This window comes from Biomphalaria glabrata, chromosome 9, assembly GCF_947242115.1.
Source record: "Biomphalaria glabrata chromosome 9, xgBioGlab47.1, whole genome shotgun sequence".
NCBI lineage: Eukaryota > Metazoa > Mollusca > Gastropoda > Planorbidae > Biomphalaria > Biomphalaria glabrata.
In genome coordinates this window covers 32,101,554-32,129,099 of record NC_074719.1, presented here as the reverse complement: position 1 = coordinate 32,129,099, position 27,546 = coordinate 32,101,554, and the positions used below count along the sequence as shown (strand labels likewise).

The following is a 27,546-nucleotide window of genomic DNA, read 5'->3' as shown; positions in this document are numbered from 1 at the left end:
TGGTATAGTTCTGCTAAGTGCTCTACCCATCACTCATATGGTCACTGTCAACTTTTGAGCTCAGCAGATCATGCTTGCTGGTGTGAGGTACAAAGGCTTTTCTCATGCCCTTGTATAATCCTCTGATTGAAAGATTGAATGTTTTGACTCAGGTCCTGCTAATATCTATTAGCACAATGCTCTAAGCGCTTGTAGGTTGCTTGGAGTGGGCAGGGCTTCTCTCTTGTTCATATTGGTAGTTTCCATTTCTGTCAGACTTGCTTCGAACCAGTCCTCTTTTTTCTTGATCTTGTTCCCAAAGACTAGTGATGATGTTTGGTAACTTTTACAGCTATTTGCCTAGTAACATTCATTGCTTCCAAACAAGCAGCCAACATTTAAATAACTGCATTAGGTCCCATTCCCATTGCATAGCCAGGGCTTGTTGGATTGGTGATAAAGCATTTAGTTGCTAAAGAATTAGTTGTATGATGGCCTTGTGAATTTTTTTAGCAGAAATGTGTGAACTTGACATCTGCTGTTAAACATTATGTCGTTTCGTAACTTAGTTAAACATCTTATCAACAAGCTGATCCTGTTCTTTCTCAAATTATCAGATGAGTTTTAAATACTACCAGTAATTCATTGATTCTAAGTAGTTTGCAAATTAATGTGATAGTTTCAAAAATGAAATGAAAATGTGCTTTAACCGTAATTCCTTTAACTACCAGTATATAATGTTTTTAATTTCTCCTCATCAGCTTTTTTTGATGATAAAACAAATCAAATGCAGCAACTGGCTGGAAATTCTGTAATTGAGGTGGACATAAGCCAGATCAATAGACTATTGCAAGAAGCAACAGAATTTAACCCTACAGATTTAGTTTATTTTACACAGGATACACAAAATCAAGCCCTAAATGAAGATTTATTTTTATCAGGGACAGAACACTCCCAGAATGAAACACTGAACTTCTTAAATTCCGAGTCCATGATTCCCAATAGTGGTCCTCCCCAAAGAATCATGAGAACTGATTCCAACTTCTCCTACAGCAACTCCAACTTTTCTGATAACTCTCCGCCAGGATCTCATGGCTCTTTCTACAGTCTTGCTGATTCTGGCATTGACAGAGATCATTCAGATCATTCTCCTTCTCCATCCCAATGAAACAGAGATTGTCCAGAATGTTTTAGATCTAGCTGAGATCTTGCTAATAATGTTAACTCAAGAGTTCTGATAAAAATGATTTGTATTTTTATATTATAGATTTTTGTTTCTTCTTGTATCCCCATTGGAAACATCTTTCTAAAATTATTTTCAAAAGTGAAAATCTATTTGAACTAAAAATTTAGGAATCTGATTGAAATTAAAAATCAAGGAATATGAAGTCTGATGTTAGTATATTTTTTTAAAATCAAATATTGTTATACAAAAACTTTGGAATGTATTAATTCTTGAATTTGTTTGCCATCTCACAGATACATTTATTGACACATTTTACATTTATAAAATGAATCATATTTCATTTCCTTACTGTTCTGTATTTACATGTTTATAGTTATTATTCATAAGTTCAGGTTTGTATTTCAAAGGCTTGGGTATGACGATATATTTCTACATATAAATTGGTTAAGTAGTGAATAGTGTATATTTAATTCTGAAATATTTAATACACTTTTTTCTGTCTAGATAATTCCATAACTATTTATGGAACTCAAATGTTTTGTCTTATGATAAAAAATAAATGACCTGTTTTGTTCCATGTTTAAAATGAATATGTTTTGAGACATATCAGGTCTGCCATTGTACATTAATTGAACTTAACCCTGTATTTCAAAAGCATTCATTGCATTAGTAAGACCTGGATATTTTACTCTAGCTTTATTTGATGTGGGAGATTGTAAAGACATCTGAGCAAAGCTTATCTAATGACCTGCTGAAGGTACACAAAAGTAAATGAAAGAATCATTATGAATTGATTCTCCATCTCCTATCTTATTGATCTTGGATTGGTTTATTAATTAGACTCATCCCCCCCCCCCACTAGAATAAACACTAGTGTTCATTGTATTCTAAAGTCTATGCTGTATATGATTTGACTTGCCTCTCAGTTTGTTCCCTTCAGTAACATTTGATTTGTGTGCCATCATTTTTTTCTTTATGTTTTATTTTTTAATTAAATTATTTGTTCAATGTATGCTCTTTACATAATTATAAATATTTTTTTTTTATAGCATCATCAAATGTGATGAAATATGCAGCTCCCAACTTGGTCTACTTATGAAATTGCTATAATTCTTAATTTTTCTAATTTTTTGACTAGGCCTAAAGTTAAATAACATTCTTTTCTTTGGTGGGAAAGGTTGAGATGAAGTTATGCTCTTAGGTTTATTTGATTCATTGTTGATACATTACAATACTCTGATGAATTACAAGTTATCTGTATTCAGTGCTTTATGTTTTTGCATTTTATGATGTTACATTGCAAATTTTCAAATGTTTTAGTATATTTTATTCTTTTTGACTGTTGTATAATTAGAAAAATCCAGATTATTGCCTTTGAATGTTTGAAATTGATGTTATGTGTTTTAAATGTGAGAGTTGAGACATGTTTAGACTAATTTAAACCTCAATGGTCTACAAAACTTGTTTGATTTTGTTTAGAATCATGCATTCAGTTCTTTTAGGAAAATTGAGTGGCATATAAAAAATTCTGTTCTGGTTTGTAGTCTTTTTTTTTTTTCATTCAGCTTTGCAGACTCTCAATATGCTGCCATTTAATGTAAAGATATTGCCATGGTTTTTATTTGAATTGTTCTAGCTAAATATTTCTAAAACTTAGCTATTGTAAAATCTTGACAATATGGACTGATTTTTGATATAGTGCTTGAATGTGTATGCTCCCTTTAATATGTTGATTAGAGTTGTTTCCAAGTATGTTATTGCTTTCCTTTAATCCGGTGTCTTTTTTATTAAACCAGTGAACTAAGTGTTTATATCAAGCAGAGAAATGATATCCTATAATGCTATCATTAAAATATTGCTTTAGTTTTTGCTGATACCTAATATATTGCTTACAAAGGTGAAATGGTGAAAACTACACTAGAAAAAAACAACTTCTTATGCTTTACCTTTTGAGATGTCTTTATTTCCCATTAATAGCTAACTATCTTTTATATTGTAGATTTAGTCCAATACTGTTATATTAGCTCAAATGATTGATCCTACTTTTGAAATGAGGCAGAATAAACAAGACTTGCTAGTACTGAATCCAGATTTTGGTTTTTAGAAGTTTTTAAAAAACTGTAATAGCTGTAGTATTTACTGTTTTAACCCAATAATGCATATTGTGATAGGACGTGGTATCTATGCAGTAGAATGCGTTTGGGTGCTATTATTACTTTTTAAAACTTCTCTATTAGAAGAGCTCAAATCTCATTCAGAACGAGCATGGAGACCTTTTTTTTAACTGAAAATCAGATATTTTAAGCTATTTTAGTAATTTGTAATTTTTGAAATGCAGTGGTGTCAATGCTGCAGTGTACAAGGCCTACCCTAATAATTGCATTTTTTTTAAACTTCTTTTTATTTTAAAGATATTAAAAGTATATATCATTTAACACTAGACATATTTTTAAAAATGTTTGTTAATTTTTAATTTTTTTTTCAAATTCAGAGTTATCTTTCTTTTGTAAGATAATAGAGTTTTTTTTAAACTGGAACTAGGCACTATTGAGTTAAGCAAGCCTTAGGTTGAAATGTTACTGTAAAGATAAAAACTACTTTTTGTAGTAAATTTACTGGGATTCTTCTAGACATTTGAAGCATGTTATTTTCCATGCAATTTGAAGGGATAAAATAAAGATATTGAATCTGTTGGCTAAAGAAGTTATGTTTCTAAAAAAAAAGTTTAGATATTGTCCAGATCTGGGTTTTTATCTCATACTTCAAACAATAAATGAGCTGTTGAAATATAATACTTTTTTTTTTTTAAAGAGAACTGAATGAATCTTTACTAAAAAATATTTGTTAAACATGAGTATATTTTTATTTTATCAACTTTTAATGTAATTAAATCTATTTTTAATTATTTTAGATGTACTTAGAATCCTTATCAATTACAAAAATAAAATTTGGAATAGTTTTGTTACAGTAAAATGTTTTACCATAGAATGAATTGTTCTTGAATATCAGGGTGAATGAATGTTATATACAAATAACTGTACCTTCATCGTTTGTAGTTGATAAGATTTCTATTTTCTTTTATGAAAAAGTTCAAGAAGAATTAAGAAATCAAGTTTATGAAGGTCATATATCTTTTTTGTTTTTGCTCTATACATAAGTATTCAAGAGAATCTTTAAAAGTTTACAAATTGAGGAAATATCTAAGGGTACCCATAGTTATTAGCTATTTATAATAGACATTTCATGGCGAAAAAAACTAGAAGGAATATATTTTTATTATGAACCTGCCATTCTACTTTGAGGAACTTCTAAATCTGAGAGAAAACTTAGAGAAGCTAAGTCAAACAAAAATTGAATAGAGAAATGAATATTTATTACAGTTCAATCATAACACACAATAGCCAGATCCAAACATTTGGTTCAATCACAAATCCACTTGTGCCCCTGTCACTCTCCTGCTAGGAGTAGTCATCATTCTCATCCTGCCTCAGCTGTTGCTGCTGTTGTTGCTGTTGCAAAGCCTGCTGCATTTGCATCCACTGTTGCTGGTCCAACATGGCCTGTTCTTGCCTAGCCTGAAAAAAAAAGACACATTTGTGGTTTAGGGTCAACATGGAAAAATAAATTTTAGAAATGAATCTTAAGTTTGAAGGAGATGAAAATTCTGAAACAATCACAACATAAACCAAAAGCCAAGACAATCTGTGCAGGCAATACTAACTAGTCTAGAAAATTGAAACTAATACTAAACCTTTTATTTTCCCCCCTAATGTAATAGCTACTAAATAGTTGTGCAATACAGGCTGACACCCAGCAACAACAAAAAATATTATTTTTTTTTACCCCTCTTAAAAAAGTAAGTTTCTCTTTCAGACCTTGTGGTATATAGGGCAGATGATGTCAAGGTCATCTGTTTCTGTGGCTTATGGATAACAGGGGTGTCATGTGGCCAGCAAAACAACCAAGTGCCTTTACTTTTCCCCAACTAATGTCAGGTACCCATTAGAGCTGGGTGGACTCAGAGGCGCCTAAAGATCCCGAAATTAAAAATCCGTCGTCGGAATTCGAATCCAGGACCTTCGGTTTCGAAGTAAAGCACTTTACGGCTCTTAATATTAGAAAAAAAAAAAAAAAGGATTCCAGAGAAGTATTGTATTAATTTAAAATAATAAATACTTAAATTTAAAAAATCAATTAAGAAAATGAAATCAAATCAAAGAAACCTAGTCTGAATTTTTTTTTGAAGCATAACTTTTTCAGATGGTTTATTATTAGTAATTAAAAGAGGACTATGTTATTTTCTAGTGCACTATTTTATACATAGGTCATGACAGCTAACTTAAATCCCTACAAAATTTTTCTGTCAGGCAAATCAAATAAAGCTAATTACTTTTTCAAACAGCTCTTGTTGCTGGCGTAATAGTTCTTCCTCTGGAATGCCAAGATTCTCAAGCCTTGAGCTTCCACGACGTTTCTTAGCTGCTACTGCTTTTGCTTCTTTGAGAACAGCTTTGGCTTCATTTTTGTATGCTCCAAATCCCAAACTGTCTAAAGCTGAAAATATTATGGTAAAATTATTTAGTAAATATAACTGAAGAAAACTTAATGTATAAATATATATAATAATTATTATAATATATGTATTAGAGGAGCACTGGATAGTACTTTTTGATAACTGAACAGAGTCAGATTCGGCCAGATAGTAAAAAAAATAAATATAAATATATAGGACGAGCTGGATACCATCCTAGTGTCTAGTAAATAGATACTGTTACCGAACATTTAGCATAACTTCTTAATTACATAACAATGTTGATATTAACCCTAACCTTATTGTTTTACACCATATCACTGATTTATAAACTTGAGTTGATCAACATTTATTAACTGATACCACAAGATAATCTCTGTGTAACATAAGACAGTGTTTGTGTCCCCAACTGTAATGGGCCTGTGTGGATTGATCCATGTAAAATATATAATTCTAATATATATGCTGCACTATGGCTGAATGGGTTGGTATGTTCATTTTGCCCAGAACACTTTTTTTATCCTTCAATAAAACAGCCAGCATTACAACACTTTCCCACCTACAAAACTTTTTTTTTTCTGGTCCTCAAATTCTATAAGACCTTTTTTGTCTCTTTCATTATTAAATTGAACAGCCTGCAACCCCCTAATGTAGAGTATGCACAAACACTTCTTAGACCTATCAGTTTTAGCCTTCCCACATGTTGCATTATAATGCCCCCCCCCCCCCCCCCCCGGCAGCATAATTCCGCACATTTTTTAGGCCCCCTACTTTTTTTGTTGCACTTCTCAATCAAAAGGCCAGTAAATGCACAGTTTTAAGCAAAGCATCCTTCTTTGGATCATCCATTGCATCCTTAAAAAATGTCGGTGAACAGGGTTTAAATTTAGTACCATCGAAATCATCAATCAACAGTTTACTACACCAGTGATGCCCAACTTAAATTGACCTGCGGGCCATTTTAATTTGTGACACTTGTGTCATGGGCCACATGAACGAAAAGTTACAAAAACAAAATGACCTAAAATCATCTATTAGAGAGGTTAATTGGGATATTTAAATTGTTTTTTTTTACATGCTGGAAAATGGCTCCATTTCTCTACTTAAAATGTGAGCAACATTAAGACTCATAATTGTAATTTGAGGTTTGACTCTATTAATATAAAATTGTATAGATCTAGGATCAGACCATAATTAACATACAGACATATTCTTCTTCTTCTTCTAGCCAGCTTTATTGCTGCTGAGCTGTGAGCTCTTTTGCAGACTGTGCCAAGATAAAAAAGTGTGCTGTTTTCTTCAGCTGTTCAGCACTGCCGTACAGGGTGTTGGTTATGTTGGGCTGTAGTGGAAGTAGGGTCTGCCTAAGGTGGATTAGGGAGGGGCATTCAAAGAGGATATGGTTTACAGTTTCAAAGGGGTGGGCGCAATGTCTGCAAAGGGGTAGTTGTGTGGAGTTTATTTTGTTCAGGTGGTAATTTAATAGTGGTGTGTGTCCTGTTCTTAGTTGGAAGATTGTAGATTGTTCTTTGCGGGGGAGGAAGTTAATACTGTCCAGTTTGTTAGGCGTAGTCATTTCTCTGTACATGGCTCTGCCTGTGTTTCCTGATGCCCATTGGTTGAGCCACTCCTCTTTGTGACTGTTGACTAACATTGACCTTAGGGTGAGGTAGTTAACAGGTCTATCTGGTTGTTCCATAGATGAACCTGCCTTTGATAGCTTATCTGCCTTTTCATTTCCCATGATGCCAATGTGTCCAGGGATCCACTGTAGTGTAATATTGATATTTAATTTTGATATCATCTGGTGGATTATCACAATGAGTGTTGTCAACTCTCTTGGGCTGTTTGAAGTGCTGCTGTTAAGTGCTTGCAGAGTAGATTGGGAGTCTGTAAAGACAATATCTGATGGTGGTTGCACTCCTTCATATAATTTGTTTTCCACTGTCTGGAGTGCTATGGTAATTGCCTCAATTTGGGTGCGCTTATCTCAAAGTGTTTATTTTTAGGGAAGACCAGGAAGGCACCAAGACCAGCATTGATGGTAGCTTTGAAAGCCGATCCATCTGTATAAATATGGATAGCTGTTTTTTGATAGCTTTCGATTGTTTCAAGCGTGCCTACTTTGAGCTCCAGTGGATTTGATTCTTTTGTTAAGGTGTTATTTAGTAAATGTGTTTTGATGGTTGGTTGTTTGTAGTTTAGTCCGGGTGTAATGTTTGAAAACCTGGTATTTTTTTCTCTGTTATTGGGTAGGTGGTGTTTTAGGGCTAGTTCGTCAGTAAGTTGGATCACAGTCCTTTGCTTTTTTTTGGTTGTTTTTCCTATTTCTCTGTGTTAGTAATTTATTTGGATGATCGTCCTCCAACCTTCTGTATCTCTCAATAGCTTCTAATGCTGCTCTGTTGTGCCTTAACTTAAGAGGTTCAATATTGGAGTCTATTTCACAGGCTGCTGTGGGAGTAGTTCTCATACCTCCACTAATTAACCGCAAGGCTTGGTTTTGGATTGTATCTAATGATGATTGATAGGTTTTGTTGGCAGCCACTTATATGGAGAGACAGTTATCCATGACAGATCTGACATATCCAGTGTATAACTGTCTTAAGGTTTTCTTTTCAGCTCCCCAGGATGTTCCTGCTAGGTGTTTTATTATGTTTAATCTTTGTGATGCCTTTTCTTTTAAATCTGCCATAAAGTGTTCTAGAGACAGTCTTTGGTCTAGTTTTACACCAAGATATGTTGGATTTTATTCTTTATTTATTGGCTGAGAGTCTATTTTTAGGATGTAGTTTCTTTTTGCTGTTTTGTTGCTGTGGCTAAAGATTGAATAAACTGACTTTTCTTTGTTTATTTCCATTTTCCATAATTTTGAATATGTGGAGATAGTTGTGAGGGCTCTATTTAGTTTGGATCTAGTCAGCACTGGATATTTCTCTGTAGTCCAAATTAAAAGGTCGTCTGCATAAAGTGCCTTATTGACCGAAATGAGGTCCGGGAGGTCATTCATGAAGATTAGAAAGAGAGTGCAGCTAAGGGCTGAACCTTGTGGTAGTCCTTCTTCCAAACTTTTTTTACTAGAGATGGCACCTTCGAATCGGGTTTGGATGGTTCTGTTTTTTAAGAATGCCCTGATCCAGCTGTACATTTTTCCATGGATGCCCATTTTTTCATCTTCAAAAATAGACCTTTTCTCCACACTCTATCATAGGCTTGCTGCAAATCTATAAATACTGCTGTAGTGTGCTTGTTTTCATGAAACCCTTCTACTGTGTCCTGGATAAAACGAAAGAGGTGGTCTTTTGTTCTACTTGCTTTCCTGAAGCCAGCTTGTGCATTGTGGAGTGAGCAAGTACTTTCTAGCCACCAATAAAGTCGGTTATTGATCATTTTTTCTGCCATTTTGCCAATGTTGGATGTTAGAGATATTGGTCTATAACTTTTTGGGTCTCCAGGTGGTTTATTTTTCTTTAAAATGGGTATTATGTTTGCGGTTCTCCATTCCTGTGGTATGTCTCCAGTTTTCCATGTATGGCTGATAAAGTTAAGTATACAGTTTTGGACCTGTGGTCCTAGTCCCCGAATCATTTCATTTGTTATTTTATCGGGTCCAGGGGATTTTCTTGACTTGAAGCTTTTTAGGGCAGTATTGAGCTCATGTAGAGTGAAGGGAGTGTCAAAGATCTGACAGTTGACTGTTGGAGCTTTTTCTTCTTTCTTTAAGATATTACTGAAGGCCTGGTCCAGTTGTTTTCTTGGCTTTGACTTGTTAATGCTGGCAAAATATTTATTGAAGGTTTTAGCCTTTTTAAGGTTTTCTGTTATTATGTCGTCAGTGCCTTTTATAGGTTGGGGGTTTGTTATTTGTTTCTTTCCTGCTAGCCGGTGCAGAAGGGTCCAGGCCTTTCGACCATCCTTGTTTAGATCTAGTTGTTCGCATGTTGTGGTCCACTTTTTCTTTTTTTCTGTTTTAATTTTGTATCTTATAAGCCCTGTCAATTTGTTGTACGTTGTCTTGTTCTCTCTAGTAGTTTTTTTTTCTATAGTCTTCCTGGCCATGTTTCTTTCTTTTACTAATTTATCTAATTCAGGTGTCCAAAAAGGTTTGTATTTCTTAACTTGACCTCGAGGGATGTATTTTTTTGCTGCTTTTAAGATGTTGGAGACTATAGTTGTGTAGGTTGAATTGACGTCTGTCTCAACATATAGACATATACTCTACTTAAAATGTGAGCAACATTGTAGCTAGCCTTACCACTCACTCATTTTCTTATCTCTTTTTGGTAAATATTCCTAGCAATCCTCCTATAACTAAGTGTAGTTTAACAACTTTTTATTTGTGGCTCAAACCAAAAATGCCACAATATTTGTTTCAAAATGCTTTTTTTTATGTTTTTTAAAAGAGCCACATTTTCTTTATAAAACAAATATGTTGACTTATTGTCAAGTTTCACAAAAAAGGAAAGACCTGTTCACTTTTCTTGGTACATTTCAATATTCTGAGCCCTATTTCATAAATGACAAATATTAAAGGCCATGGTACAAATCCATCAAAGAAATAGTGAGGACCCTAATGAAGGTAAAGATAATTTTTTTTGGAGGGGGAATTATCTACACTTTGTGCTGACGTTTTGCGGGCCAGATGGAACCACATCACGGGCCAGAACTGTATATTGGGCATCACGGTACTACATAATCAGGCAGCCATCATTTATATCTATATTTATAAACCTCATCTAAATATTCTAGATGAAGCCATGTCAACTCATCAAAGTATCATAACATGATAAAATAATCTAGGTAATCTTGGTAAAACCAGACTAATTTAATTACTCAAATATGATATAGGCTACATTGAGGTACCAGTACTGATTTGATTTCCAAGCATTTTAAAGGTGTTTATACAAATTATTAAAATAGCAAAGATGTCTTTTATAATATAAAATAAAACAAAACCAGAAAGAAAAAATAAGCATTCATTACACCTTTCCCTTGAATAGATTTTACAATACTGTTGTATCTTTGACATGTGCACATATTCAAGATTTCAGGCCTAAACAGTGACTTATTTGAGTTATTTTCATGTGTATTTAACAGGTGTTAGATTTATTTAGAAACTATATTCTACCTGCTACAATATGATCAGGGGAGATAGTTTTCTTGTTTGTCTTGACACAGATCTCATTAGCCTCCGAGGAAACTAGGTGTATGAATTCTGTACAACAGCTAAGTATAAGCTCCCTTGCATCATTGGCGACTCGTATGTTGGGCAGCAACTCTTTGATCATTTTGTTCAGAGCTGCTCTTGGTATACTCAGGTCATCATCAGGTTGGGGTTGATCTCTGTTCTCTCTGCTATCTGTCATCTAAGAAACAATATACACAATATATGGTCAGGCATAAACTTGATGAAAAATTTTAAACCAATGGTTATAAAGAGTGTCTAAACTTATGATGTTCAGAAAGCAGTATGTCTATATGTTAATTATGGCCTGATCCTAGATCTATACAATGTTATGTTAATAGAGTAAAACCTCACATTACAAGTTTTTATTAAGTCTTAATAAGGCATTTCTGGGTACAGCTTATTAAATGTACCCCTTCATATATTTAATAGAGATCTAAAAATGTATCATTTAATAAAAAATGATAACAAAAAAGTATTTATAAATATCACTGCCAGATTAGCCAGATAATTTTTTAAAATGTAAATTGTAAAAAAAAAAAAAAGTTGCAATACCCTCAATTCAATTTAGCAAAACTTCTCAATTACATACCAATGATAATATTAACCCTAACCCTAACCTTATTGTTTTACACCCTATCACTCGTTTATAAACTTAAGTTGATTGACATTTATTAACTGATACCACAAGATAATCTCTGTGTAACATACGACAGTATTTGTGTCCCCAACTGTAATGGGCATGTGTGGATTGATCCATGTAAAATATATAATTCTAATATATATGCTGCACTATGGTTGAATTGGTTGGTATGTTCATTTTGCCCAGATTTATACATGTAGAATATATAATGCTAATATCCATACTTGAAATGGTTGGTATAATGTTCATTTTGCCCAGAACACTTTTTTATCAAGATTCAAATATATGCAAAATATGATTGGTAACCGACTGAGTAACAGAAATGAATGTATACAGTCATTTCAAAATTACAGTGATACTAATGGTTTCATGGTATTTTCTTCTGTTCACTCTCACCATACAGCAAACCAATGAAGAACAAACCAATGAATAATCTCTTCAGTCAATTCAGCCAGTTAAGCAACTAATTAATTAACAGCAAATCCTTAAAAATTCAAAGATTTTTAATTAATTTCAAATTGATTTAACTTTACTTTAAATTTAAAGTAATTAAAGATTACCTTTTCATTTCAACAATTACAATCAACAATCTTAACGACTAAAAAAAACTAAAAAAAGGATCAAGTCATTCAAGTGTGACAAACGTAAAACTAAAAGTTTTGCAGGAGCAGGTTGATAGGGTTGACTTCAAACTAATACAAAGTTAAATCAAAGTGAAAGTTCAAGAAAAACTAAAAACATCATGAATAAACAGACCTACACCCTTCACTGACTTTCAGGACCTTTGTAATTGTAACTAATGAACTAAAATAGAGCAAGATGATGATCTATTCTAAAAAAAGATAATAATATAAACTAAAGCATATAGAATAGATTATAGATCTAAATAAGACAAGCTATAAATCTAGATCAAAGATCTATAGACATAGTCTATTCTATATATATATTATATATAACTTGAATTAGATCTAGATCTATTTCTAGATTACATACTGTTATATAGGAAGACTTTTCAGAAGAGTGTTTTGTTATTGTCATCAACTTTCTGAATTTTCTTTTTTAAAGAGCTAGATCTATGTCAAAACTTTTAAAATAGCGTAATCTAAAACAAAAGAAAAAAAACTGTTTTATAGAGCAATTTTATGCAGATCTAGAATCTAGATCTATATGGTATATCTAGATACCATAGAAGAAATTGTCTTTATTTATTAATAATACTCTGGACTTCAAAATAGTGTAGGAAAAAAATCTATATTAGATCACCTATAGTGGCTATAGATCTACATAGATTTAGATGTAAATTATTTCGATTTTCGTTAAAACTAGATTTATAAAGAGAACAATTTTTTGAGAAATCAAATGGCGTCCATAGCTTCAAATCGTCCATAACAATCTAAATCTTCTATTAATACTTTTTTTTTTTTTTACTATAATAATTGTAGTTATTGTTATTTATAAAGTTAAAGAGTTTACTGTGTTTACACCTGAGCAGCAAAAAAAGCTGACTAGACTTGACTACATCAAGTAAATCTACTACATTTTTTACTGCACTATGACTAGTCTAGAGTCTATAATTAGTCTATATTAATTATTATGTATATTATATATATTATATATATATTATAATAATATTAATAATATATAAATATATTATATATTATATATCATTATTTATAGTAGAGATTCTAAGATAGTCTCAGATAGATTTAGAATTTTTTAGATTAGATTGATTAGATCTAGTCTAGTACTAATTTAGTACTTAGATCTAGTGATCTAGTAGAGTCTTCTAATATATTTATATAGATCTAGTCTATAGAGTCTATAGACAGTATAGACTATAAAAAAAAATAGAGTCTAGAATTTTCAATTTATTTTATTCAAATAAATGTAGGTAGATCTAGATCTAAATATTCTAAAATCTAAATCATAAATCATTAAATGTTATATAATTAAATCTAGATCTAGTAATATACTAGATCTAGAATCTATATACTAATCTAGTCATAATACTGATAGTCTCAATTTCAATAATCAATAGGCCTATAATGAATATAGTTAGAACTTAGATCTATAACATAGTAATACTATAGACACTATAGTCACTATAGTATACTTCAGTATAGAATAGTAGTATAGAATCTAGAAATTCTAGATTGTATAGATACTATAGAATAAAATATAAATAGCTCTAGATCTAATCACTAATCATAAATATCTAGATCTATTTTCTAACTATTAACTAATAGATCTAATCATCTAATGCTAGTCATCTACTAAGAGTAAGACACTAAAAAGTTAGTAATAAGACTAAGTCAGTAAGTCTACTTTGAGTCTAAGTGACAATCATTTTTTTAGTTAAATTTTGAAATGACTAAGTCTACTCTACAATTAGTCAACACGAGTAGACAGTATCTAAATCTAATTCTAAGAATGACTAAGACATTCTAAGTATACTAAATGGTAACTAAATCTATACTAGATCAAGTGTAAATGATACATCTCTATAATTTCTATGACATTCTTTGAGATCTCTACTCTACTACTTATACTAGATCTGATCAAGCATCCCCTTTTACACTCCCCTATTTAACAGCTCCCCATATTTTTATCAATGCATTTGATGGTTATTACAGAAATACTGTGGTAGTGTGGTGCTCATTCCATTTTTATAATTTTTAAAACATTTAGTTCTGTATTCCTGTGCAAGATCGTTTCTCTACTAGGCGATAAAGTACACTGGTAGGAAAGGTTGTTTTTTTTTTACCTCATACACATGAATGGGGGTGCTTCCAGTACTAAGGCTACTGTATAGTCCCATGGTGCATTAGGCAAGCAATATATTAGAAGAACATGTATTATAGGACACTTCCCTTGCTTTTCATTTCACCTAGATTGAGTGCTATAGTTAGTTCTTGATTAGGTTTACCATTTTAGAAAATGCTACAATATTGAACAACATTTTTTTTAGTGTATTTTTATGCAATGTTTTCTTTAATGTTCAAAGCAAAAATAAATATAATCAGTAAATCACTAAATTTAGAAAGCCTTCAGGATAGAAGACTCAAAAGTAAAGTAGCAATTATACATAAAAAGCAATTATACATAAAACACTTTAAAACCATAATATTCAAATACAAAAACAAAATCTAATATAATACTCAGAAAGACACAAAGATAAAGGCACTTTCCTCGTTCCATATATGCTAGGACAAATTTGTACAAATGCTCCTTCTTCCCTAGTGCTATTAGAGCATGGAATTGGTTGCCTAAGCCAGCCAGGAAAACTAGTGAATTGGCAGAATTTAAGACATTGATTGACATGCATGACTAGATGCATGATGGTTAGGACGTAATCAGCTTCTTTTTTGAAATAATGTCTGTATTATATAATAAGATCTAGATCTATCATCTCTTTGAAAGGCTTCACAATTCAATATCACACATTTGATTAATGATTTAAATTTAGGCTAGAGTCAGAGAAATAAACATTTTTCCTTCTTATTCGAGCTGTTGTCTTTTTTACTTTTTTTATTTTTAATTATTTTTTACATCTCTTTCAAGATTGTATAATTTCTAAAAAAAAAACTGCTTCAACTTTTAAAGGATGCTTGACTGATACTCATTTGATATGTAGATCATTATCAGTTCAGAAGAGTATAGAGCGAGTAGACAGTAGAGACTACTCTACTCTACTAGTAGTGTATCTAGTAGATTCTTCTTCTTCGTTCTAATTTTTTTATGTTGGAGCATTCAGATGACTAGACCAATACATGAGATGAACTGCGCAGTGGTTTCCAAATCAGGGAGCTCTCCATATAGTTTTCTTTCTGTTGGGGTGTTTTGGGGCCAGTGTCTTGTACGGGCCTCTTGGTAAAGAGCGCAGTTTTGAAGGACATGGTCAGCGTTCTCTGGTGACACTACACATATTTCATTGGTTCCAATTTTGAGCTTCCGGTACATATATGTTGTCGCATTCTGTTGTGTCCGGTCCTGAGTCGAAAGATTAGACATTGATCTTGTCAGGATAGCTTATAATAAGCATCATCTTTCTTGGGATTTGGATGACAGTATGTCCATTTCTCATTTATTTTATTTACTATTAGTTTCTTCATTTTTCTGGATAGAGTGCAGAGTTTAATTGTGAGTTTGTTCTCCCACTCTTGGCGAGTGTGCCAGCCTTTTTATTTCCTTCTAGTTCTATATGTGCTGGTATCCATTGAATAAGTTTTTTTGCTGTTGTTGTTGAGCTTTGTAAGTGCTGTCATGAGTCGTTTTATGTCTAGTACATGATCTAGATCTAATCTAGGTTAGACAGTGGTTAGACTGACTAAGAGGGACTAAGTTATATATTGTTATAAACCTGGTGGTGGCACAGATGGGGGTAGTGGTGTGTGTGTAGTCAGCCGACGCAAATCGCCCCAGGCCAGCGCTAGACGAGCGGTGAACCGTGACGAGTTACGACAGTCAGCCGAGACGAGTATCAACATGAAGGTTCGAGTAGGATCATCGTTGTGAACAGAGCTCAGGAGCGTCACGAGGGATGTAGTCATATGACCACCCAGAATGGTCGAGCGACGTTCTGCCCGGTTTTAGAAGGCCAGCAGGGACCCTATATAAAGAGCGAAGGTATCAAAGATGGGGGAGACACAACTTCTCGAGCTACGGTTCGTTACGACGGCTCAGTACAAGTCCGAGAAGAGACAGAGAGACCAGTGCAAGAGTTGATACGGCGATTAACGGAGAGATATTTGTACAGTCTTGTGTTACGTGTTGCCAATTGTACAGTATTGGCTGTTATTTATTGACATTAAACTATTACGTTATTTGGAGCCCTGAGTTGTCAAGTTCTTTCAGTTGGTGGTGTCGTGTGGTGCAGTTTGCAGAGAGCCTGGATAGCGAGATTCGTAACAATATTTATACTGTCTCTAGACTCTAAGAATCTCAGTCTAGATCTAGTTATCTTATTGAAATAATAAATGTAGATAAAAATTTTAAACTGCCAATACACTTTAAAAAAAACTGCATTGTAAAGGAACTTAAAAAAAGATTTCCAACTGCATCAAATTAACCCTTGTACAAGTACAAATGAATGGGTCTAGATCTAGATTAATTTCTACTAATTAAAAAAAATAATTAAAATTGGAAAACTTGCTAATCTGTGATCCATTTTGTGGACAAGGTCTTTTGACTGGCTTTCTTTTAACTGCCATATAAGTTGATTGAGCTTGATTACATATTAGATATGCAAAAATTGACAATCAAAATCAGTGTTTCATTTTAAAAGTTTTTTTTTCCAGAGGACTTTTACTTGTTTAGATCTAAAATACTATCTCACTTTTATTTTGTACACAAAATGCTTTTTTGTGTACACACAAAACCAATAACAAACATTGATCTTTGTTACCTTAGTAGAAAAAAACTTGTTTTACAAATGAAAATTCTCCTGAACTTTTTTGTTAGTAGTGTGCAAATAATGACCTATTTTTTTTTTTTACATTAGTCTGTAGCTGAGGGACTTTGTTAATTGTATGATCTTATTGTCTCAGGTTTGATGGACCATTCAATTCTTGTTGAGATTCAGAATGTTTAACTTGTAATGTTTCATTGGTTTTTCATTTCTTAACAGGATTTCCTATTGAAACCAAAGAAATATGTCCCAAGGTCAGAGTGCTCTCCCTCAGAATAAGGAAGCTCAACTTAGGTCCTACCAGGTTCATCTAAAAGACAACATTCGTTCTATGTATGATAATTTCACGGAAATAATTCGACTGGCCCGCGTAAGTGAAAAGGTATAATGGTAACATTTTGTCAATTTCTTTCAGTTTTCATGGAACCAGAGGCTGGTGGAGGACTTGCATTCATTCCTAACATTGTTTCACTATCACTCATTTTAACACAATTATATCTATCTAATTAGGTTCAGGTAAATAAGCAAGAAACAAGTTAAGGGATATTGAGCTTAGAATTTTGAATCAATCATTTTTAGTTTTAATTAGAAACTGTATTTATGTACAAGATGAATTGAAAACACAACTTATTCTGTTCTATTATCTTTAATATGAGTGATAAATACTTTTTTTGAATTAATCAAACTTGGGTATTTGATTTGAAATTGAAGTTTATTGTGATTGATTGTTAATTTTTAGGGAAAAAAATTGTGAGCTCTGATGGCCTTGCATTGTAGGCATTGCTTACATATCAAGAGTCATTGATAGTACTCTTTTAATAGTACATAAACAAATAAAATAAGTTTCAGTTGGTATCATTTAGTACAAATGTGGTAAGGTTGTAATGTAGCTCTCAATATGTCTAATTATAAATAGAATTGAACTGAAGCTCAAAATCCTATTTAAATGACAAAGCTTGTAGTAATATACATATAATTTTCCAGACTTGGATATTAATATTCAAAACACAATTTGAAATGCAAGGTGTTATTGATTTTCAATTTTCACTTTCAACTCAATTAAATCTACTTTCATTCTGTCCATATGTCTCTTTCATCACTTTTTTCTCTTCCTGTCTATACCCTGCTGTGCAGTTTGAAAATCAATTCTCTCAGTTTCTCTAAATAGAGCATCTCAGTTTACCTTAAAGTCTATACAGACATCCCATAACAACTCACCAAGGTTTTGGACATTGTTAAAGCTGAATTTTATATTTTCTTTATGGGTTGCATGCATTCCCTTCATGGTATGATGGCAGAAAACATGTTTTTTTTATGTAACAGCTTATATTATTATTTTGTTTGTGTGTGTTTTTTGTTTTTTTAACCCCATTATATGTTATTTTTTATGGTGATTTCATCTCTGGTAACTTCATCCCCGGTTACTTTATTGCTGGTCACTTCATCCTGTTGTTTTATCTTATTGTCATTTCATCCCCTGATCATTTCATTCTCTGACCTTTTATCTAACAAATAATAATTGTAAAAATAAAGAAATCAGCAATAGTTGAAATATTTATTGTTATTTTAACATGACACAAAAAAAAAAGTGTGTCATTAAAAAAGAATAAAATTTAATGTCATTTAAAAAATATAAATATTGAAAATTTATAAATATATCAAATGTAAAAATTGTTTTTGAGTGTTAATGTAAATCACTAAGAAAGGTTGGTTCTTGATTGTAAGTACTTTAATGTTTTAATGGGGATTGAAACAAGCTTATATAGATGATATGAATCCGCTCCAGAGGATGGGTGAAGTCAGCATTTATTGGAATAAATAAGGCATTATCTCAAGGTTAAAAATGTTTTGCACATATTTAAGAAAGATTGTTTAAAAAATAAAGATAAAGGGAAAGTTGATGCCAAGAAATAAGTTATCAATGGCCTAATCATAGTTATTCTGTTTTTATCTCAGCTCTCAAAAGATTTCCACTACTTCCACCCCACTTTAGGCTTTGATGATAATGTCATGCAGTTTTCATAGAATAATATTGATATCCCTTTCATCAAATAGAAGCAGTGCAACTGAAAACACTCCCAGCTGTACAGTAAATCTACCATTTTACTACTGATTTAAATACATTCTTAGATTTCTCCACAAGAATGAAGAGGGGGAGGGTACCAGAACATGTTAAAAATATCAACAATCATTGTAAATAAACATGATTGCTTAAAGTGAAAGTCTTAATAGCATCATTACACAATTGCTGAGGAAAAAAAAATAAATTGGGGATTTAATGACCAGACTGGATATGTTTTGCATCAGTCATATCATTATTTCATTATTTAATGTTAATCAAATATTACTGCAAAAGATTGTAGGTGGATTTTGTGTGTGTGTGTTTGAAAAACACACTTTTAGTTTAAATGCTTATAATGTATTACTGAGCTTGTCTGATATCAATTGTTTATTCATATTTTTTTTATTCCTTTACAATTATTTTATTTTAAATAAGTATATACTTTCTAAGTCATTTTTATCTTGACTCAAAATTAAGTTATTATTTATTATTTATGCAATCTTAAGTATTTACATTCATTAGAATTGTTTTTTGCTAATTATGTACCTGTAGATATTAATTGAAACTTAGAATGGTCTTAGCTATTGCTTTTTAGTCACATATGATTTAATAGCATCAGAAATCATTCTCTTAATAACAGATATTAGTACCTATTTATAGTAAATAATTGAATTGAAATTTGTTAAAGTTTATTAAATTATTAAATAAATACAATAAATCAGAAAAACAAATGGAAATACACCTGTTGTTTTTTAGATAGAAGAAGATGGGCAACTGTTGCGACCAACCCAGATAGATCAAGACAACTATGAAATGCAAGTCAGAGCTGCAAACATTGTAAGTTACTTTTTGGAATAAAAAAAATGTATTTTAATTATTAGTCAATACTGAGCCAAATGATTTCCTCAATTCTTGTTCAATTGATTGTCAGGTATCTGTGAAATACATTTTAAAATCTTTTCTAGTTTAAAAAAAAAATATTTTTGTATGTACTCAATCTAAAGCCAGTTTGCACTCAAGCTGACCACATCTATCATTTTCTCTTACATACCTTTTTCTAAATGTTGAAGTTGGCTCCATTAAATCAGCTTACCCTCGTACTATTTTATCACTAGAATTACATCATTATTTTACAGTGTGTGAGTGTCTCTAAATTTCTACATAGTGTATCAGTAGAATATCTGCCAAATAATTAAAAAAAAAAATCAATTTGATTACTTTTAAGGGTTAAAATAACTGTAGTCATTGTGTAAAGATTAATTAAATCCAGTAATGATTTTACTTTTCATGTTACATGTTCATCATGTGTAACAAGATTTTAAATTTTCCTTAATCCATTACTATTAATTAAGAAAGCTGAATTTTTTTTTAATCATCTGTCCCTTGAATTGCATTGTAGGAGTGCTGTGCTTTTTGCATAACGAAATCACTCCACTTTTCCTGGTCAGGAACTGTTCTTAGTAAAAAATATCAAGAGAAGCCAGTCCATTCTTTAACAGTGTCCATCCAGCTTTTCTTTCGAAGACCCTTTCTTCATGTACTAAAGAGGAGTTCCTCCTTCTTGCTAGCTAAAGTGTTAACTTGTAAATGTACAAACTAATGTTTTTAGTATTACGTCCTATTGGTTTGTCATTTTGGAAGGCCATGTATAAAAAAGCAAATGTATTTGATTCTAAAGAAAAAAAGGATATTGCAATTTTAAGTGGCTACAAAGACCCAGTTTTGATCTACATAGGAGAATGTAAACCTTTTGCCTCCCAAAAAAGTTCTATCACTTGTCTCCAAAAGGCTTAAAATCTTTAAAGCGAGCGTATAAACTTTTTGTATAGTCAATTATTAAATGGCTCGCTGCTAAATCATCAATGCAATGGAAATGATTATTTTTCTTTGAATAATTTATGAAACCACATTTAACACATTTATTGCATTGCCCAGTAGCAGATGATTTCAAATATTTTCAGGTAAAAGCTGGTGAATCATTGATGAAACTAGTCTCAGATCTGAAGCAATTTCTCATTTTGAATGACTTCCCCTCTGTCAATGAAGCCATATCCCACAATGCCAAAATGCACAAAGAGAACCAGATTAACATTGACATGAAGCTAATGAAACTGAGAGATGAAATGGCTGCTGACTTGTATGAGCTGGAAGATGAGTACTACTCCTCTTTGTACAAGTGACATTTTTATCTACATTCTATTTCCTGTTTGTTTCATTTTTTGACACATTGTCAGTTATGTATGAAGTTTAATTAAAGCTTCAAATTGCACAATGCAACAAAAAGCGTAAGTTAACCAAATTTTTATTTTTGCATTAAAAAAAATTTATGTTAACTGGAGAAGTTTAAAAATATTTCTTTCAAATCCAAATTGTTTTGTTTTAATGAGGATACATAATTGTAAACATGAGTTTATAAGAGAAGTTTTAGAAAACTTTTGAACAAAAAAATTAGAAAGATGAAGTGTTTGATTTTTTCAGTTCAAAATTAATGATGTTTTATTTTATTTTTGTGTGTGTGTTGCAATGTTAGAAAAGATACTTTTCCTTTTATACCTTGCCATCTGTGTGGCACATGATATGCTTGTATTTCTATGGCCCATAGTTAGGTGTCATGTCACCAGCATAAGGACCAACCACTATTACTTTACCCCACTAATGTCAGGTAACCATTAGCTTTGGGTGGACTTAAGGACAACCTAAAAAGATCCCTGTATTCACTTTGAATTGAAATCATAATCACTTGGTTTGTAAGCCAAGCACTTTACTTATTTGGCCACCATGTCCCATAGAAGAGGAATTCAGTGATACCTTGGTATTGGTCATTTTGACCTGGCAACTTGGTTACCTTCTGTTGTTTATTAACTTTTTTTTGTTGAAATGTTATTCAACATGAAATTGACTGTTATGATTTATTGTATTTGAGTGATTGAAATAGTTGAATGTTCAGTAAGAAGTACAGTCACTAGCCTGGATAATGCTATTGTAATAGTTTAATTATTAAGATTTATTTGTTTGTTGTGATTTATTTGGTATGAATTCAATTAAAAGGTGCTTTCATTTTTTAACCAAATGTAATCTCACAATGTGTTTGGTTTTGTTTGTAATTGCATCTTGTTATTTATTGTGACTATTTAATATGCATTTCAACTAATTAAAAATGTTATATTTTTATATCATTGTGTTGTTCATTATGCTTCAATGATACACATGCACTGAAGTCTGTTTACACCTTTGTTACAACAACAACAGTATTGTATTCTTTATAAGTGGTGATTAGAGAAAACTATTAGGATTAGTATCACAGTAAGCTTAGAACTGTTTAATGTTAACAGAAGAAGGAGCAACCTTCATGCACTAGGGTCTCATTAACCTTGGTTGACTATCCTTATAGAAGAATCTCCTATCTTGCGGCAAAACCCAATCAGGAAAAGGTTATGGGAGTCCATGCTGACTAAAAAAATCAGGAGCAGGTGACCCTTAGGCAGCATGCAGGACACAGTGCTACACTCTGGCAAAACCTGTGATGCTGCTGACACCAAAGTGTATTATTGCCGCTCTTATGAACCCAACAGCATGTTGTGATCATTAGCCAATGACCAGGCTCTCATTTCCTCCTCCATGAGCTCTAGCCAATAAGTGAGTCATACAACTTAAGAATTACATTGTAGGGTCTATATATGGCTTCTTCTGTCTCGGAAGACAATGGATGTGCCCAGATGAGTCACTGACTTTGGTTACTTACGTCTTGAGATGGGGCAGAATCTGGTGTGACTGATCAAGCCAATTCTGGAGCAGCAGAGTCTGCCACAGTTCGTGCATGTATATGCATCTGTGTTAGGGCTAGCTAGCAGGGCAGCTTTCTTTTTCTTTCTCTTGGCTGATGCGGCTTCGTTTCTTTTGCATTCTGCAAAGTTCATACCATCACCTACAGTCTGTCTCCATGCTGTCCGGTCTTTGGTCGATGCCAATGACTCTCATATCTCGTTTGCATACATCTCTGTATGTTAGTCTTGGCAGACCCTTGGGTCTGACTCCTTCTGCAAGCTCAGCATATAGGATGTCTTTAGGGATTCATCCATCTGGCATGCGAGTGACATGACAGAGGGTAGATTAGCAGTTTCTATACATTTTAAGAAGGCTTAGCTAAATAAATGAAGATTGTATATATCAGTATAGAACAAGTCTTCTACTGATTTCTGTAGAGATCTAGTTTTGGAGGTGTGATAAAAAGTCATGTGACATCACAATAAATTAATTGAAATCAAACCTTTTTAATTTTGTGAATTTTTTATTAGAATAAAAACAATTTCCATTCAGACATGTTGTAGAAAAAATGAGCATTCAGCTAAACTTAGTGTAATCATGTCAGAAACTGTTTATCATAGAGGTTAAGGTTTCAATTGTTTTTTTGCTCTATCATTTTCATAGATATATACTATATAGCATTATTTTATGCATTCCAATTCAAATAAAAAAAGTAAGCAACTTGTGAATAAATCTTTGAAAATGTGTGTAAGTAGAAACCATTGTATAAACATATCCAAAATAAAGTACCAAACACAAAAAAAAAGAATGTATCAAAGTTGTTTCAAAATACAAACTACTGCTAGTCATTCATCTTGACAGTGTTTGTATGAAATGTTTGTTATTAACATTAGTGTGGGAGAATGTAAAGCAAACAGTTTGTTCAACCTATACTCAAGGTGACCCGGTAACAGTAATTTTTCCACTACTTTTCTTCTTGACCTTCTTATTCATATCCAAGGTCAAGCTCATTTTCCCCTTTAACTTGGTGTCCCCTCGAGCCTCTATCTTGATGTCTGTCTTGGATGTTGTCTCATTGCAAACCTTCCACTTCCGCAGCATCGCTTCACAGCTCTCTGGCACCTCACCCTCAAACCGGTACAGCCGGCTGGGAGGTGCAATCTGAAGAGCTGGGGCCTATGATTTCTGGTCTTTTGTCTTGGGGGCAGCCCCAAGTTTGGCTAGTGCTTCCTCACATGGGCCCATAATGTCCTAAAAGAGAATCAATGTTTCATGTTAAGAAACTCCATCAAATACAATGAAAACTTCAACAAATTAAATGGTCAACAATGCTACATAAGAAACATGAAAGCTTATTTTATTTTTTAATCACCATCATCTTCAAATTCTGTTTGAGCACTGCATTGAAACCCTGCAGCTATATATTTAATACATGTGAAGAGAAAATGAAACTTGACTGGTCTGGGAGAGGAATAAACAAGAGATGTGCAGTGAAGGTATCATGGGTCAAAGTTTAGCCTAAACCATGCCAAAAAAAAAAAAAGAAATAGATGCCCAATGCCCCATTCTACACATGGATACAAAAGTTTTTCACAGGCTCTTCAGACTTTCTTTTGTCCCAGTTATTGAAACATTTTTCTTCTTCAACATTTGTGATTGAGAGTTGCTAGGCAGCTTGATGATTCATGCCAATCCTCATTGACAGACCAGAACCCTGTATTCCCAAAACATTGGTCTATAATATACTTTAGTCCCTAGCTCTACAGCTCATTGCCAAGTCGTACAGACCTAGCTTTTGGTCTCTACTGCCCACAGGTTGCGATGTTGCAAGTCAGTGTTCAGGCCTTCTATGACAATTGGTCTCGGTTTAAACAACTGAGTGAAAGCTTGATGTTTTCCTACTTAAGTCTAATGCCTGGCACACTAAACACACAACATCAAAAAGGAAGACATGTTGCCAGACATCTGGTAACCAACGCTAGTTAATATAATTTTTAAAAATGAAACAAACTTTCTTCCTTCCAATATTATTATTTTTTTGTTCAAAACAAAATTATAAGTAGAAAAAGAAACACACAATGAAAGTGTGAGAGCAACTGAACTTGAGATCAAATCTAGAACTAAATGTTGCAGCACAGAAATATTACCTTATTTTCCTTGTATCTTTTGAGAATTTCACTCAACATCTGGCCAATGTTGGCATATTGCAGTTCTTTATTGATTTCATCTGATATGATTTGGTGGGGAAAACAAATTAAACCTTTCTACTACCTCAAATAGATAGGACACATTATTTTTTTTTAAAGGATCAATTAAAACAAAACCCTATTGGACACCCAAATGACTAATGGAAAGGCATAGAAAACATCAAGTCATTCAGTAAAAAAAAAAAAGGATTCCATAGAAATAGAAAGGGAATCTCCTGAAGAGATGAACACAGTATATAGTTCCATCTAACCAAGGTATTTGATGTGCATTAGGCCATGATGTCCTAACTACAGCCCAAGGGCTGTAGCCATAACCTGGTGCTTCCTTTTACACCCATGTCATAAACTTACATGGCCTCCAGTTTGAAAACGATTGAACATTAGATGCCATCAACTACAAGCCAGTAAGACTAATAGGCCTACCATTGGATGCTGTAAACTAAATTTAAGACCAATACCATTGGATGCTGTCAACTACAAGCCAGTACGACTAATACCATTGGATGCTGTCAACTACAAGCCAGTAAGACTAATACCATTGGATGCTGTCAACTATAAGCCAGTAAGACTAATACCATTGGATGCTGTCAACTACAACCACTAGACAGTAAGACTGTAATAACTACTATACCTGTCCTCAATAGTGAAATGTTTCATCCATTGCAAATGTACAGCAAGTTTTAATGATGAAAAATGCATTTCATAAAAGCAGTTTTAAATGAGAAATAAATGATTGCATTGAAAGAATCAAAGTGAGTTAATTACAAAACAGCAAGAATGTTAGTTTCTCTATTGATGCACTTTAGCTAAAGAGAAAGAGTTTTAAAAAAAGCAGTATAGGTATAAGCCTAGTATTGGCAGAGATCAATAAGCAAAGGGAGAAAACTGTAACTAGCCCACATCTAGTAACAAACTAACCCTGTACCTTGTTCTTAATAAATTTTCTTTTAACTTCATAAAGTTGGTGTGAAACTTTTGCAGCATTTAAATCAAGACAAATTTCATCTGAACAAAAAATGGTATAAAATGCAAATTAAATTCAATCTAAATAAATTAGATGTCAAAGACATTCATCCATCAAACTCAATAGTAAATTTTGTTAATGATGATATGGTATGTTATTAGATGAGACCTAGCAAAGGTATTATATTCTTACAGCCTACAAGAATTAACAGTCCTGAAAAAAACAAACTCCATATAGAGCTGTTTCTTTGAGGAAAGCCCAGCCTTCCCCCCCCCCCCTACCCAAAAAATTGAACAAAAAAACAATATATATACCAGTACTTCAAAGCCATTACTTACTTAAAACAACTTCTTTTCAAATAGAATGAAATAAATCACTATTTCAACTTCTTCAATAGAATTTCTTATTTAATCAATGAAGAAATTACCATAACTGGCTAGCTCCACTAGCAGACGTACTATTCCTTCCACAACCATAGCATTGTCTTTGTGTAGCTCATAAGCAGCAAATATTGTGGCTATACCTGTTGGATCCTCATCTTCAGGTTGAGCACTGGTTAGAAAACGATAAGCACACTCTTCTGGAATGAAAATAAGTTTAAATGACTGTAAATATCTACATATATTCAAACAAAATTCACTTTGAACAGCACCAAAATGTAAAAATAAAAAAATAAAAATTTAATCACACAAGCAATTACAGATTTTTATTAAATAAAGTACATTAGCACAGACAGGTTTTTAATAAATTAAGTATAAAAGCACATCTAAGTTTTTTTTTGTTTTCATAACGAAAACAAAGAGATTTTTAGAAACATGTAATGACTTAATATGGTACTGTTAACATTGGACACCATTTTAATAATATAATATAGATGAAGAAGACATCTCTATCAGATGGGAGAAATTAAGAGATGTAATCTACATTTCGGCAATCACCGCCTTTGGGCCTCAAAAACACAAAAATGTAGACTGGTTTGAGGCGAATCTAGCACATATGGAACCTTGCATTGAGAAAAAGCGATCTGCACACCTTGCTCACAAGACAAAGCCTAGTCCAAAATCTTTGGAGGCCTTCAAAAGTGCTAATAAAGAGGCAAAACAAATGGCTAGACAATGTGCTAACAACTTTTGGAGGGATACCTGCAACAGAATCCAAGACAGTCTCTACTCAGGAAATAGCAAAGCTCTGTTTGATGGCATTAAAGCGGCTCTGGGTCCAACAGTGTCTAAGCCTGCCCCCCTTCTATCCAAATCAGGAGAAAAAAATACAGATCAAACCAAGCAGCTAGAAAGATGGACAGAACACTACCTCGAAATCTATGCCACACAGAATACAGTAGACGATGTCGCCTTGGCTTCTCTACCAGATCTTCCAGTATTGGATTGCTTAGATGAGCTTCTGAGCCTTAGTGACCTTAAAAAAGCAATTAGCTGCATAAAAAATAGAAAATCTCCAGGGAGTGATGGTATCCCAGTGGAAGTAATGAAAGTCAACGAATCACTCCTGCTCCCTGAACTCTATATTCTCCTCTGCCGCTGTTGGGAAACAGGTCATGTCCCACAGGACATGCGTGACGCAACTATAGTCACAATATACAAGAACAAAGGGGATCGG

At 32.9% G+C, this 27,546-nt stretch overlaps 4 protein-coding genes across 19 annotated transcripts in view; 2 read left to right on the top strand and 2 right to left on the bottom strand.

Annotated features, from left to right (window-relative positions):
- The window catches only part of LOC106057899 (signal transducer and activator of transcription 5B-like), a 47,361-nt gene extending 43,208 nt beyond the window's left edge, over positions 1 to 4,153 (top strand). For all 5 annotated transcript variants that reach the window (XM_056040953.1, XM_056040955.1, XM_056040957.1 and 2 more), the window contains one exon: positions 741 to 4,153. In XM_056040953.1, coding sequence (XP_055896928.1) covers positions 741 to 1,147 — 407 coding nt within the window. In that variant the 3' untranslated portion in view covers positions 1,148 to 4,153. The remainder of the gene's footprint in view (positions 1 to 740) is intronic.
- LOC106057900 (protein Dr1-like) lies at positions 3,609 to 12,669 on the bottom strand. Of its 3 annotated transcripts, none has more exons than XM_013215246.2 (4): positions 12,518 to 12,669; positions 10,825 to 11,062; positions 5,556 to 5,719; positions 3,609 to 4,740 (listed from the first exon to the last, which is right to left on the bottom strand). In XM_013215246.2, exons 1-4 carry the CDS (start codon positions 12,560 to 12,562, stop codon positions 4,624 to 4,626), a joined length of 564 nt encoding a protein of 187 aa, XP_013070700.2. In that variant the 5' UTR covers positions 12,563 to 12,669; the 3' UTR covers positions 3,609 to 4,623. The 3 variants fall into 3 exon arrangements, with proteins under 3 accessions (XP_013070700.2, XP_055896941.1, XP_013070701.1); XM_056040966.1 differs by lacking the exon at positions 12,518 to 12,669 and adding an exon at positions 12,281 to 12,299; XM_013215247.2 differs by lacking the exon at positions 12,518 to 12,669 and adding an exon at positions 12,085 to 12,218.
- Positions 12,647 to 22,164, top strand: LOC106057901 (mediator of RNA polymerase II transcription subunit 22-like). Of its 4 annotated transcripts, none has more exons than XM_056040968.1 (4): positions 12,647 to 12,760; positions 17,151 to 17,313; positions 19,750 to 19,830; positions 20,955 to 22,164. In XM_056040968.1, exons 2-4 carry the CDS (start codon positions 17,176 to 17,178, stop codon positions 21,171 to 21,173), a joined length of 438 nt encoding a protein of 145 aa, XP_055896943.1. In that variant the 5' UTR covers positions 12,647 to 12,760; positions 17,151 to 17,175; the 3' UTR covers positions 21,174 to 22,164. The 4 variants fall into 4 exon arrangements, with proteins under 4 accessions (XP_055896943.1, XP_055896944.1, XP_055896942.1 ...); XM_056040969.1 differs by having other exon boundaries at positions 12,673 to 12,694; XM_056040967.1 differs by lacking the exon at positions 12,647 to 12,760 and adding an exon at positions 12,868 to 13,048.
- Positions 22,165 to 23,261: 1,097 nt separating this feature from the next.
- LOC106057898 (serine/threonine kinase-like domain-containing protein STKLD1) overlaps positions 23,262 to 27,546 on the bottom strand; it is a 17,533-nt gene continuing 13,248 nt past the window's right edge. For 4 of the 7 annotated variants that reach the window (XM_056040961.1, XM_056040959.1, XM_056040960.1 and 1 more), the window contains exons 18-20: positions 26,357 to 26,509; positions 25,891 to 25,970; positions 23,262 to 24,009 (exon numbers count right to left, since the gene is read on the bottom strand). In XM_056040961.1, the coding sequence (XP_055896936.1) occupies positions 23,935 to 24,009; positions 25,891 to 25,970; positions 26,357 to 26,509 (308 nt within the window). In that variant the 3' untranslated portion in view covers positions 23,262 to 23,934. Of the gene's footprint in view, positions 24,010 to 24,905; positions 24,986 to 25,890; positions 25,971 to 26,356; positions 26,510 to 27,546 lie in introns of all 7 variants that reach the window. The other 3 variants (XM_056040963.1, XM_056040962.1, XM_056040965.1) reach the window with 3 other exon arrangements.